Source organism: Oncorhynchus masou, chromosome 24, assembly GCF_036934945.1.
Source record: "Oncorhynchus masou masou isolate Uvic2021 chromosome 24, UVic_Omas_1.1, whole genome shotgun sequence".
Lineage (NCBI taxonomy): Eukaryota > Metazoa > Chordata > Actinopteri > Salmoniformes > Salmonidae > Oncorhynchus > Oncorhynchus masou.
The window spans coordinates 83,922,167-83,937,073 of record NC_088235.1 but is presented as its reverse complement, the minus strand read 5'-3'; the positions used below and the strand labels follow the sequence as shown (position 1 = coordinate 83,937,073).

Below are 14,907 nucleotides of genomic sequence, written 5' to 3'. Positions count from 1 at the left end.
TCAAAACCACAAGATAGAAAGACTGACATTGAGGGAGAGACTGACGAAGGTCCGGGGCAGACTGTGAAGGTCTAATGCATCGCAGAACGGGCTTTTTCCACAGAACAGATTAGAGCCTCTGTAGAGGGAGAGGTGGATGGATGGGTAAGTAGGGCGAAGCAGCTCTGACAGAGCTGACCCTTGTCCCTAACTCCCTGAGCTACCCCAGGAAGTTTGGGGAAGAACACAGTCATCACCACAATCTCAAATCCCAAAATATAGAACACATAGTACACACACAAAATACACTCATACACAATCATGTGGGTACACACCCACCCCCGCATCCATGCACTCACACACATTGGCGAGAGAGCGAGCCTGGAGCCACACGTGGGATTTCCTTACTGAAGAGAACTCTGGGGCAAGGAGGTAACAGAGATTCCTCCTGCAGCACTCATGTAGATGTCAAAGCGCAGGTGTTTCACGGCTAACGAATCCAGCCAAGAGCATCATGGAGCTCCAGAGGCCACACCTACATGCCCTCTGCTGCAGCTGCAGCCCCCAGACTACAACAATGATGTATAACATAAACCCTGAACCTGACATGATACAGACACATGGACATTCCAGAGAGATGATCCATTGGATTGTTGATCATCTAATGTGAGTGTGTTCCATGAGAACCACTATTGTGAGGTCAATTCACCTCAACCACTGTAGAAAACAAATCGATTGCAGGGTTAACATTACAAGTGTGTTGCCAGGAAAGTTAAGGCATATTTTTCAAAAACATGTATTTTTCAATTTTGATGTTCAGTATATAAAATACTGCTGTCACAACAGTGTTATCGGTGGATGGTCTGAAGATATGTGTATATACATCTGCTATCCCTCAGGGCATCCAGCCTAGCCTCAGAGAATGACAATGAGAGAAACACAGGCAACGCACTCCAACATCGTAATAACATCAGCAGTTCCGCATTAACACTGTCCCTGCAACCAGTTTAATGGTGCATGTTTGTGTGAGGTAGATCAAACTGTGGGTAATCAGAAAGCGCCACAGGAGTGACGTGCTGCATGTGACTGTAAATAAATGAATCCAATCTGAATGAGCCTCTGTGCAGTGTCGAGGATGAACTCTGACCCCTGGCTCAATGGGTCTATCTGCCTAGCTACTGCTACTGAATTCATTATAGTAGGCCTATCTGCTGCTTCAATAACAAGCTAGTACAGGCAGCCACAGATAGCAGGTAGAACCAGTGGTGCGTATTCATGGAAGCCAAGGGAAGCCAGGCTTCTCTAAAAATATACAAAAAAATACATATATAATAATTTTCTCTTTTGTCTATCCTTGTTTCATAATGTTCCTTCAATTTGCAAGAGGCTGAATGTAACTCACCGGTGAAAGCATCCAAGCGAGGGGAAACAGCACCCCTCTGTATTTGTAGGCCATCTATCTGATGCTCTCTGGTCAAAGAGAGTTTGACATTGTTGCCGACCCTATCGTTGAATACAAGGGAGGCCAGTGAGCATTTGGCCTAACTTGATTAAAAAAAAGTATAAAATAATAGCCAATCAGCGTTGCGCTACACTGAGTGAGCTCAACTGTGAATCGTCCTGGCGCACCCAAAAAAAAGTGTCAAGGGAAGCCAGTTTGGATTTGGCTTCCCTCCAATCACATCACATCGAGAGCAATACAGCATTGACAGAAAGAACTTGAATTGTTGTATCTCGTTATGTTGTTGTCCTCCGGTGCCTAGCTAGCTAGCAAAAATGGTCCCTTTCCTAAATTAGCCATGGATGGAGATAGGGATTTGGACTTGTGGTTTTACTTAATTCTCTGTACTGGCCAATGATTACAACAGCGTTGCTGATTCAACAATAAATTCATACATTGTGCCCCTGGACTGAGAGGGTGGAAGTTCAATATGTAGCTAGCCAGGCCTAATCGCCCAACGTCAGTGCCCAACCTCACTAATGCTCTTGCGGCTGAAAAGCCTTCCCAGAAGCATGGAGGCTGTTATAATAGCATAGGGGAGACCAGCTCCATATTGATTTTGGAATGAGATGTTCAACGGGCAGTTGTCCACATACTTTTATGTGCCATATAGTGTAGGTTGTAATATGGCATTTTGGGAGGCTTGGCTTCCCCAGTGATTTTACCTATGCACTGCTACTTGGTAGGACTACCACTGTTCATTTTCTTTGGGGACATAATGAATTCTATATCCAAGGCAATATGACGACACATGCACGCACACACACACACACACACTCACACACACATAGCAGCTAAACCATGCATCATAGCCTGACCCAGAACCCAGTTAATGAGGATTTATTCCCGTCACTGCTCAACATGGCCACAATACTTAACATAAAGTTGAACCATTACACTGTATTTTTCTCTGTATTTTTCTCTGGTCTCTATTTATCTTTAGGGGGCTGTGAATATTCATAGTCATTATGAGGGATTCATCAAATGCTCAATCAACTACAAAGACAACCACAACGGGCCTCCATTAACTAGTTTCCAAAGCCAGGGGAGGTTGATGGGAAGAAGTTCTCTGTTGTGGTTGCTGTGGGTGCTGACGACGGACCCATAGGTCTGTAGATGGGTGCCAACTACACTGGGTACCCATTAGGGGCACACGTGACTTTAATCAGGCTATCTGATTGGTTCTATTCTAACACATCCTGCCAATTGTTCTCATGCACACCATAGTAATTTATAGGATCTCTGTGTGATGCACACTCACTGAATCACATTGGGAGAATCCTGAATATTATTAATGTACCTGGACATGTACTCAATAAAAAACAACCACACATTGTGAGTAAATATGATCATGATTATGATCGTGTGCTCATTATATCGACTATACTGAAGTATTGACCCACTGCACTAAAATCCAATACCATACACAGAGTACAATGACTATGACTATGCACAATGACTATGCTAAACATATATAGTATACTGTAGTGAAAATGAGAATACTGAACAAAGCTTAGAGACAGAGAGAGGCTGTTTTCTCACAGTAATTAGTGACCAATTAAATTAGCCAGGATCTGTTTGCATCTGGGTTGTTAACCAATCAAATGAATCATCCCATAAAGAGACACAGAGACAAATGTTTACCCTAAAAAGCCAATGGCTCCCCAAGACCAGCTGATGTTCCCACACATTTCTTCTCTCTCCTCTGAAAACAACACACATACATTGTGGTATAGGTCCAGCTGAAATGTATACTATATATTCTATTCCTAGATTATACACTAGGCACACTGCTATCCACTCACTAGGCAAACCTGGCTTTTACTCAAGGTCTAAACAACTTGATTAGACTGATTATGCCAACTCCTGAACTGGAGACAGAGAACAAATCAGTTCAGTCCAGATCAGAGGTATTATCAGCTGATGCCTCCCTGTATGGGATGGATATGAAAAGAGAGTGACACATAGACCACTTGGCTATGTGTTGCATAGAGTCTTACTCCAGCCTCTCTCCTGTTGGGCAAGGCCTTAAACTCAGTGACCCTCCAGTTCATCTGAACCTCTAGGCTATGAAGTAGAACAGAGTGCTTGCTCAGTGAGTCAGCCTGGGCGACAGAGAGAGAGAGAGAGAGAGAGAGAGCTGTATGTCTGCTCAGCTGAGGAAACACATAACCTAATAGAGCCATAATGGAGGACTGGGCAGACACAGACCACAAAAAACGGAGGCTGTCATACCGTGGCAGTTCAAAATGACTCATGCCCTAAAAAACAAGACATTATTGTTCAAAGCTATGCGGAGCAAAACCGTACGGCTAAGAGGGACTGGGTGGAAATGATTAGCCTATACACCACATAGCATGTCAAATTATACCGTTGCACATTCTAGGGTGTATGTGACTCAGCACTCAGTGCTGGCCACACAGTTCTGCTCCAGCTCCACAGCCTGGAGCCTCCACTCTGGTCTGGTCTTGTAGCCCAGCTGATGTGGCCTGGCCCTGGTCTGGCACAGAGTTGTGGTCAGAAGCCGGCTGACAGATAGAGACTTAGCTCGTGCTCTTTAGGTACATTCCTCTGATGTGAAACGCATTTGAAATGCAAACCAGCAACCCCAAAACCACAGTGTGCCCAGACCTATGGAAGTCCACTGTGTGCTCGCCCAAAACACAAACAAATAGACTGTGGCCACGGTAACGGGACACATCCCAAAAGCCCCTCCACCGCCGAGGATCATGGGAGCCAAAGAGGGAGGCTTGGCTGAGTGCACTGCTGTGATGTGTGACGGCCCACACCACTCTCCCTCCCTCCCCTATGACGACTACCAGTAGTAATGTATGCCTTCTATCTTGATTTAGGACAGTCCAATTTGCAATAACATAAACAGTCACAGACAGAAACATTGGGTCCTAATTCAGAGATAATCTGAGATGCAAAATATAATATATTTGAAAGGTCTACGGACAGCTGTGTCTGAGAACGCACTTATATTGTTGCTTCCTAAGTGGATTTTTTATGCTTTCCCCTGAAGGCCACCAATCCACAGACCATATTACTTTTTATCCTGTTTCATTATCTGCTCCAGGCTCTTAGTGATGACACACAAATACATTGTACTGAATCTCTCTCAACCCAACAGACGATAATTATCTCCCATTAAAAACTCTATTATTACAGACAGCAATCAGATTTTTTTTAAATGCCTGCCAATGTGCAATTATGAACCATGCCGCTCACCGTCCTAAATCCAGCTGGAATCCAGCAGTGTAATTAACATACTTTTCTGTCTCACTCAGGAGGATTCTTTTTCCAAACATATGAGAGAACAACAAGAGTCCATAACAGGGGTGCAGCCGGTCTGCTACATTGAGCAGTAAAACCAAGCCAAAGACGGATAGCTTAAGAGCATTTAACCTTTCAGAGGTCATTTTTTTTCTGTCAAAACATTAAACATTTTATTTTAGAGCATCGCCCTCTTGGGGTGTTTGTGACAGGGAGTTTGTGGCAACGCAGGGATGATGCAGCATGGGGAAAAAAGGAGATTGATTAACTAGCACAGCTATGAGCTCTTTGTTGTCTGTGTTGGCTCTGGCCTGTGAGGCTTTCTGTGTTGCTGTTGTTGCTGTGTCCATGAAGTGCTTTGGTTCAGTGTTTAGTCGTTTTTCAATAGCTTGCATCTCATAGCGATAGTGTCTGTAACCTCTAGTGCTAAGAGACAAATCAGCTCTGTTCTGCTGAACTCCAGGATCCAGTTTCCCTTCCAGGAATGAGCAGCAGAGTCAGGGCATGGGGCCTCCCGAGTGGCGCATGCATGCTGACTTCGGTCGCCAGCTGTACGGTATTTCCTCCGACACATTGGTGCGACTGCCTTCCGGGTTAAGTGAGCTTTGTGTCAAGAAGCAGCGTGGCTTGGCAGGGTTGTGTTTCGGAGGACGCATGGCTCTCGACCTTCGCCTCTCCCTAGTCCGTACGGGAGTTGCAGCAATGGGACAAGACTGTAACTACCAATTGGATACCACGAAATTGGGGAGAAAAAGGGGTAAAAGGACAAAAAAAAAAGTTTTATCATTGATTTAAAAAAGACACAGGGGATGGCGTGGTGCTACATTGCATACCCACCCACTGACTTCACCTGGCTAGCGTTCTAGTCGACGGAAATGATCTGTTCTAAGAAACATCACTCAGGACACCAGTGGTTTTTACTTCCATAGCGCTGGACTGGACAGCATCACAATAATTGTAACCGCCAGCCAACGACTTCCCACTTAAAACCAGGGCCACGATGAATCTGACAATAACCTGGGTCTAGACCTCAGTCCAGTGAGGCAACCAGGCACATGGCACATGTGGCCAGCTGCAGCTTCTGATTGGCCATGTGACCAGCAGCTGCCTTGTGGGAGGTCATTGGAGACCACTTTTAAGAGGAGGGAATCACCAGGAAGTGTCATGCCCCTTAACAAGATATCCATCAGTGGAATACACAGCATAGCACAGACACATTATATGCCGCTAAGTACCTGATTGGAGGTGACAGATCCCGCCATGTAATCACTAGCTATCTTAAAACGCTAGACTCCAAGAGGCCCTGAGGTTCCCCCGTTTTAATGCTACTCCAACTCTTTACGGTCAAAGAGGAGAGTTAGATGAAAAAGCCACCGCTGAATTACTCCTGTGATTCCTGTTTTATGAGGTTGTTAGGTAACAGAAGACACTGCATGCCAGAGGTGCCTGGGGCCATGGGGGGACCTGGAGGGTCAGAGTTCACCCCTGTACCTGACATCCCTGATGACAGGCGGCAGGCAGGCAGGCAGGAAACCTGCATGTGCAGCGGGGAGGCCCTGGCATTTACCATGTTCAAAATGCACCAACTTGACTCTGTCCATCAGTCAGGAAAACTGCTTGTTCCTGAGGGGGTAAATGTGTATGTGGGTGGTATGTATGTATGTGAGTGGGAAGAAAGGGGGGTTAACACTTTCACTTTAGCTTCTCTGAGTAACGGTGTCCTCTTTAACATCACTCATGGCTACCACCACCATGCGTAGGGATGGTGCCAGGTTTCCTCCAGTTCAATCTTGGTTTCATCAGACCAGAGAATCTTGTTTCTCATGGTCTGAGAGTCCTTTAGGTGCATTTTGGCCAACTCTAAGCGGGTTGTCATGTACTGAGGAGTGGCTTCCGTCTGGTCACTCTACCATAAAGACCTGATTGGTGGAGTGCTAGAGATGATTGTCCTTCTGGAAGATACTCCCATCTCCACAGAGGTACTCTGGAGCTCTGTCAGAGTGACGATCGGGTTCTTGGTCACCTTCCTGACCGAGGCCCATCTGCTTCAATTGCTCAGTTTGGCCGAGCAGCCAGTTCTAGGAAGAGTCTTGATGGTTCCAAACTTCTTCCATTTAAGAATGATGGAGGCACTGTGTTCTTGGGGACCTTCAATGCTACAGACATTTTTTGGTAATCTTCCCCAGATCTGTGCCTCAACACAATCCTGTCTGGGAGATCTACAGGACAATTCCTTCGACCTCATGGCTTGGTTTTTGCTCGGACATGCACTATTAACTGAGGGACCTTATATAGGCAGGTGTGTGCCTTTCCAAATCATGTCCAATCAATTGAATTTACCACAGGTGGACTCCAATCAAGTTGTAGAAACAGATCAATGATGATCAATGAAACAGGATGCACCTGAGCTCAATTTTGAGTCTCATAACAAAGGTTCTAAATACTTATGTAAATAAGGTGTTTCTGTTTTGTTTTATATATATATATATATATACATTTGCAAAAATGTCTAAAAATCTGTTTTCACTTCGTCATTATGGAGTATTGTGGGTAGATTGATGAGGATTTTTGATATTTAATCCATTTTAGAATAAAGCTGTAATGTAACAAAATATGGAAAAAGTCAAGGGGTCTGAATACTTTCCGAATGCACTGTAATAAAGTGGGTTAGGTCTACTCTATATCAATTAGCATACCACTTCCCTGTGTCACACCTGGTAGTTTGATGGATGGGACTACCAGCTCTCTGTAACCTAGAGGGCAACCAGTGGGTCCATCTCCTCTATATCATGGGAAACATACAGTGGGGAGAACAAATATTTGATACACTGACGATTTTGCAGGTTTCCCTACTTACAAAGCATGTAGAGGTCTGTAATTTTTATCATAGGTACACTTCAACTGTGAGAGACGGAATCTAAAACAAAAATCCAGAAAATCACATTGTATGATTTTTAAGTAATTCATTTGCATTTTACTGCATGGCAGTACTCTAAAGTCAGTTTATGTCAGTTAAGACCAGTGTCGAACTGCAGACTAATGAATGCATGTGAGATGACTCTAACACTACATAGCATCATATGTCAAGAGGGTACAGAGAGGGGAAACGACTCTGAAACCTGAGACAGTACAGAGAGGGGAAACAACTCTGAAACAGTACAGAGAGGGGAAATGACTCTGAAACCTGGGACAGTACAGAGAGGGGAAACGACTCAAAAACCTGAGACAGTACAGAGAGGGGAAACGACTCTGAAACCTGAGACAGTACAGAGAGGGGAAACGACTCTGAAACCTGAGACAGTACAGAGAGGGGAAACGACTCAAACCTGAGACAGTACAGAGAGGGGAAACGACTCAAAAACCTGAGACAGTACAGAGAGGGGAAACGACTCAAAAACCTGAGACAGTACAGAGAGGGGAAACGACTCTGAAACCTGAGACAGTACAGAGAGGGGAAACGACTCTGAAACCTGAGACAGTACAGAGAGGGGAAACGACTCTGAAACCTGAGACAGTACAGAGAGGGGAAACGACTCAAACCTGAGACAGTACAGAGAGGGGAAACGACTCAAAAACCTGAGACAGACAGTACAGAGAGGGGAAACGACTCTAAAACCTGAGACAGTACAGAGAGGGGAAACGACTCTGAAACCTGAGACAGTACAGAGAGGGGAAACGACTCAAACCTGAGACAGTACAGAGAGGGGAAACGACTCAAAAACCTGAGACAGTACAGAGAGGGGAAACGACTCTGAAACCTGAGACAGTACAGAGAGGGGAAACGACTCAAAAACCTGAGACAGTACAGAGAGGGGAAACGACTCTGAAACCTGAGACAGTACAGAGAGGGGAAACGACTCAAACCTGAGACAGTACAGAGAGGGGAAACGACTCTGAAACCTGAGACAAATACCTGTCTTTTGTCAGACTTTGGTGACTGGGAGAACTTCGCTTCCATGGTGGCGTCACTAGGTTACTACTGTTTATCCTCTTTGTGCTCCCCAAGCCTCTGTTATTCCAGCTTTTATGCTAGGGTGCTGCTCTGTAGGCTGAATAAGGGAGAAGGAAACAGACAGGAAACTGATCCTAACATCCACATTTCATCCCCATGATCAAGGTCAAAGGTGACGGCCATGAACCTGATGAGAGTAAATACAGAAGGTGAGGAGGTGAGGGACAGGGTTTCAGTGGAAGTATGAGCATGTGGGCACACAAACTATTTCATAATTACCATTAACTTGGAATTTGACCAATGACCTGTGTGGTCTAGAATTATGCATGTATGTAAGAGACCATGTACAGAGCTATGAAGCTCTCAGTTGATTACGGTTATGCCCCTCTGTGTGCATTCATCCCCCCAAACCAAACACACTAATACAGACACACAATGCAAGAGGACTCAGCCATGAGGACCATGTGAAGACCATTTGATTACCGTCAGCTGCCAGTAATGCAGCAAGGATGGCATCATCAACAAGAAAAACAACAACCACAGAGGCAGTGAGCAGTAAGTCACCTCAGCCCTGACTCTGTCAGGACCCACCCTGGCCCCAGCCTCCCTGTGGGAACACAACCAGTGGTGATTGAGGACTCAATTACTGTGGAATGTCTGCCACAGCACACAATATGACAACGGAGAGCCAGGAAGCAAATCATTCAATACATCGTCACAACAGCAACCTCATTCACTGGCCAAACCTCGCTATTTCCTTTTGGGTTCATCAGACAAAAACAGTTCCCTGTTAAACCCATACGGAGACACTTGACCCCATTGGACATTCTTAAACCATTTTGCTGGTGTCATTCTATCTGCCTGGCTGGCTGGGACAATAACACAGAGGTGGAAAAAGTACCCAACCGTCATACTTGAGTAAAAGTAAATGACTCAAGTAAAAGTGAAAGTCACCCAGTAAAATATTACTTGAGTAAAAGTCTAAAGGTATTTGGTTTTAAATATACTTAAGTATCAAAAGTAAATGTCATTGCTAAACATACTTAAGTATGAAAAGTAAAAGTACATAATTTCACATTCCTTATATTAAACAAACCATTTTGTTGTTATTTTAATTCATGGATAGCCAGGGGCACACTCCTTTTGTGTTTAGTGAGTCCGCCAGATCAGGCAGTAGGGATGACTATGGATGTTCTCTTGACAAGTGCGTGAATTGGACCATTTTCCTGTCCCGCTAAACATTCAAAATGGAAATAGTACTTTTAGGTGTCAGGGAAAATGTATGGAGTAAAAAGTACAATATTTTCTTTAGGAACGTAACGTAGTGGAGTAAAAGTAAAAGTTTTTTACATTTTTTTAAATAGGAAAGAAAAGTCCAGATACCCCCCAAAAAACGACTTAAGTAGTACTTTCAAGTATTTTTACTTAATTGCTTTACACCACTGCAATAACATAGGACCCGTTCAGCCTTGGCTGCTACAACACTGCTCTCCAGTGGTCCCTAAAGGAGTATGGATAATGGTAGATACAGACTACTAGTCAGCCGTGTTCATTGCTGTTGAATGTAGAGTGGATCTAAATGCTAATATGAACAAACATTATTACTAACACTGTTTAGAATTTCACCCTATTCCATAGCAATGCAAATATAAATTATTTAGACACCACATGACAAAATAAAGCAGGGAAGCGATGCCTCATCCTCAGGTAATATGTGAGGAAGACCTCTGTAAAGCAGATACCTGTGAATGCTTACAATGTTGCTGTGATTTTTCAATGTCGCTATGGTTTTACAGTGTTGCTATGGTTTTATAATGTTGCTATCGTTTCAAAGTGCAACTGTGTAAAAATATGGGAAACTATTTTTTGGGAGTAATCGGTGTTGTCACCTTTGGTGAACTGAAGGAATGTTTGGGTACAAGACACTTCCTCTAGGTGGCAGTGGTTCTCCATAATGTGAGATGGGTAGCAGAGATAGCACTAGTACAGTATGAGGAGAGGTTCTTCACATGTGCAAACTCACTTATACCCTCTGTGTGAGGTGATATGGGATGCCTGTGTACCAAGAGAGGGTTAGACCAACCTATAAGAACAGCTAATACAGAGACAAAAGCCCTCACACAAGCTAAGGCATTTGTCAGTAAGTGAATTGGGTCAAATGGCGGAGGGGGGTGGCGCGCGGAGGGAGTGGGAGTGGAGGGTGTCAGTGAATTGAAACTGTAACGAGGTCAGCAGAGTGGCTGTGCCTCAGTGTCTCGGTGCCCTCCTCTCCCCAGTGCTTGGCTGGGCTCCAGGCTGCAGCCCCAGAGGGCCAGAGAACAGACCCTTCTCTCAGTGGCCCCCGGAAGGGGGGGGGACAGAAGGTACAGTAGGAGGAAGGAGGAGGACGCCTCAGCTCTTCTGTACGGTTCACAGAGCCTGAATGGCCACCAGGCCTGGGGCTTTTGATAGTGCCACACAGAGGGCCCACAGGAGCCACAATGAACCCCCTCCGTCTCTCCCTAGCCCACAACAAAACAAGCACAGCAGCACTCAGATGGACACACATCTATAATGACGACCCACTGTCATAGAAACATAAGAATCACTTATTAATGGTTCTTCTGCCTCATGGACGTTGGAGCAGGGTTCAGATAAGATCTAGAGCTTAAATTCAACCATTCTATCAAAATCTACCCCCCATTCTATTCCACTATGAGCAAGAGCCAATTCCATGTACTTCCAATTAAACATACATCCATGTACATCCATGTACATCCAATCAACATGTCTCTTGATACAGTATTAGTTATAGACAACCACTAAACAAACTAATAAGCACACAAAATATTGGAGAGGATTGAATGCTTCTGTCGTACAAAACATGGTTTCCACGGTTCCTATTTAGGGGAGCCCCCACCAACCCCCACCAGCACCCCCAACCCAAAGTGATTCAAGCACACTCTCCACTGGGTCCAACACTCTTTCACAGCCAGTGAATTCAACTGGGATAGAACAAATCCCAGTTGAATTGTCTGAAAAAGGGGACAAAACAGAGGCATAAATGGGATAGTGGGGGAGCCCCAGCCCAGGAGTCCTAGGTGAATGGGGTCTCTCTGCCTACTGCACAGCAGAGGGGGGAAAGCTGTTCTGCACCAGGGCCAGAGGGGGGGACCAGGGCCAGAACACTCAGGAGCCATTGGAGAGAGAGCTGGTTAGAATGGGAGGTCAGATAAGTACACTTAACACCAAGCTGTTTACACAGAGGTCCATGCTGTACGGGGTTCTATCTCGCACAACAGTAACCAGGATGACCAACGTTATTATAGGATAGAGCGGCAGGTTACTGGAGAGAGAGCGGCAAATATATGAAAGTGTTTCTCTGAAGTTCCCAATGTCATTTGCATGAGAATGGCCTCTAGAACTTCCTAACGAACCCGCTATACTCTAAAGGTCCAGGGCCATGCTCCCAAAATCCATGGCAACCAAATGTCTACAGGAATGTCCCCTGCTTTGAAAACCTCTGCCTTTTAATGGGCAACAAGTTCTGTAAAGTGTGCAACAAATGTGCGATGGACACAGATATAGAACAATAGAAAGAGTTCATTTCTACCTCTCCACCACGTCCTCCCCACTCCAGCAGGTGAAGTCCTCCCCCACCATCTCACTCTCACACAGTGTCTCCGGCAGGGCAGAGAAGAAGGACCTGTAGCGCTGAATATAGCCCATAAACTCTCTGAGGGAGAGAGAGAGAGGGAGAGAGAGAGAACGTGAGAGAGAGAGTTAAAGAGAGAGGGAGAGAGAGAGGAGAAAGAGAGAGGGAGAGAGAGGAGAAAGAGAGAGGGAGAGAGAGAGAACGTGAGAGAGAGAGGAGAAAGAGAGAGGGAGAGAGAGAGGAGAAAGAGAGAGGGAGAGAGAGAGGAGAAAGAGAGAGGGTGTTGATCATAACCACAATATCATACGTATATTTATATATGTTGAGGAGATTAAATAAAGTGTCGCTGGTGGTCTATCCCTGTACTCCGTCCCGGATGGACACAATAATGTGAGAGGGGGAGATACTGGGCTCCATGCTTACCTAGAGATCTTTTTCAGACTTCGAGGCTTATCAATCTTGGATGGTTTCAGAGGTAAGGACCTGGGACGACATGATCACGATCAAGGGGAGAGGAAGGAGAGAGAAGGAGGTGGTGTGGGAATAGCAGGGGTCCAATGCAAATTAAACACAAGTCAGAGCGAAGGAGAGGGAAGAGAGAGCAAACTTCAAAAGGTAAATAAATAATAATGACAAAGAGAGCTTGCTTGACAACAAAATATATATGGCAAAAGTGTGCTTGTAAATATATTGCAACTTGTAAAGACATGTTGGGGACAGGAACACAGCATGCCAACCAGCTACAACACCAACCACTCTAAGGCAGTGGACCAGACACTATGGCCGCCTCTCTCGCTCACCTCCTGGTATGCGACAAGCGGCCCAGTGTGACCTCGGCTGGGGAGGGCGTTGAGGCCACCGAGGTCGGGGAGGTGGTCACGGAGGTCATGACCTCCAGGGTGGGACGTATACTTGTCACTGACGGAGTGTCTGTGAGAGGCCCACATACTTTATCAACCTAAGAGAGAGGGATGTGAGAGAAGGGTCAGAGAGACAGAGAGAATAGAGAGGGGAGGGGGGAGTACAGAAAGAGGTAGAGAGAGGTAGAGAGAGGGGTGGGTGGGTAGAGTAGTCCATGAGTCTGTGTGAAAAAAAGAGGGTGCTCATTACATCCCTAACAGCGAATGCTCTACAGTTTGTGAGAACACATTGAAAAGTAGCTTTTGTGTTGCAGGGATTATGCTGTGGAAATCATCAGGGACACAATGGAGATTATTCTTGTCTAAAATCAGGCATATACAGAACTATGATACTGCACAGAGAGGAATGATCCATTCACTACACTCTCAGAAAAAAAGGTGCTATCTAGAACCTAAAGTGTTTTTTCTGCTGTCCCTATAGGAGAATCCTTTGAGGAACCCTTTTTGGTTCCAGGTAGAACACTTTTGGTGCATTGTAGAACCTTGTTGGGTTCCATGTAAAACCCTTTCCACTAGGGCCAGGACGATACCAGTATCGTGATCAAATCAAATGTATTTATATAACCCTTCCTACATCAGCTGATATCTCAAAGTGCTGTACAGAAAGTCAGCCTCAAACCCCAAACAGTAAGCAATGCAGGTGTAGAAGCACGAGGAATGATACTCATTAGTATCGTGGCAAGGAAACAATGGAAACAAATATTGGAAAATATTGGAAACACACATTATGTTGTCACCCAGAGTCACATGTATTTATTTTCCAAGCAATAGCACACAATATTTGACATACAGGAGATTTTGAAACAACCAAAGAAGGTCTGCTTCATGTTTTCATTTTTGCCATGGATAAAAATATGGTGATACTGGTATCGTCCCAGGCCCTACTTTCCACAGAGGGTTCTAAGTACATGGAACCCAAAATAGTTATACCTGAAGTTCTACCAGTTGAAGAACCCTTTTGGAACCTTTCCTTCTGAGAGTGTGAACAACTGATAACAACAGAGAGCCAGCGGATATGATAACAACAGAGGAGAAGTGGATATGATACCAACAGAGGGCCAGTGGATATGATAACAACAGAGGAGAAGTGGATATGATACCAACAGAGGGCCAGTGGATATGATAACAACAGAGGGCCAGTGGATATGACAACAACAGAGGGCCAGTGGATATGACAACAACAGAGGGCCAGTGGATATGATAACAACAGAGGACAAGTGGATATGATAACAACAGAGGACCAGTGGATATGATAAAAGAGGACCAGTGGATATGATAACAGAGGGCCAGTGGATATGATAACAGAGGGCCAGTGGATGTGATAACAACAGAGGGCCAGTGGATATGATAAAAGAGGACCAGTGGATATGATAACAACAGAGGGCCAGTGGATATGATAAAAGAGGACCAGTGGATATGATAACAACAGAGGGCCAGTGGATATGATAACAACAGAGGAGAAGTGTATATGATACCAACAGAGGGCCAGTGGATATGATAACAACGGAGGGCCAGTGGATATGACAACAACAGAGGGCCAGTGGATATGACAACAACAGAGGGCCAGTGGATATGATAAAAGAGGACCAGTGGATATGATAACAGAGGGCCAGTGGATATGATAACAACAGAGGACCAGTGGATA

The 14,907-nt window shown here is 45.0% G+C and overlaps 1 protein-coding gene across 1 annotated transcript in view; it reads right to left on the bottom strand.

Moving 5' to 3' along the window:
* The window catches only part of LOC135511731 (glypican-5-like), a 39,305-nt gene extending 26,013 nt beyond the window's left edge, over positions 1-13,292 (bottom strand). The window contains exons 1-3 of the mRNA XM_064933205.1: positions 13,143-13,292; positions 12,766-12,825; positions 12,301-12,423 (exon numbers count right to left, since the gene is read on the bottom strand). Of these exons, the coding sequence (XP_064789277.1) occupies positions 12,301-12,423; positions 12,766-12,825; positions 13,143-13,231 (272 nt within the window). The 5' untranslated portion in view covers positions 13,232-13,292. The remainder of the gene's footprint in view (positions 1-12,300; positions 12,424-12,765; positions 12,826-13,142) is intronic.
* Positions 13,293-14,907: the final 1,615 nt, after the last annotated feature.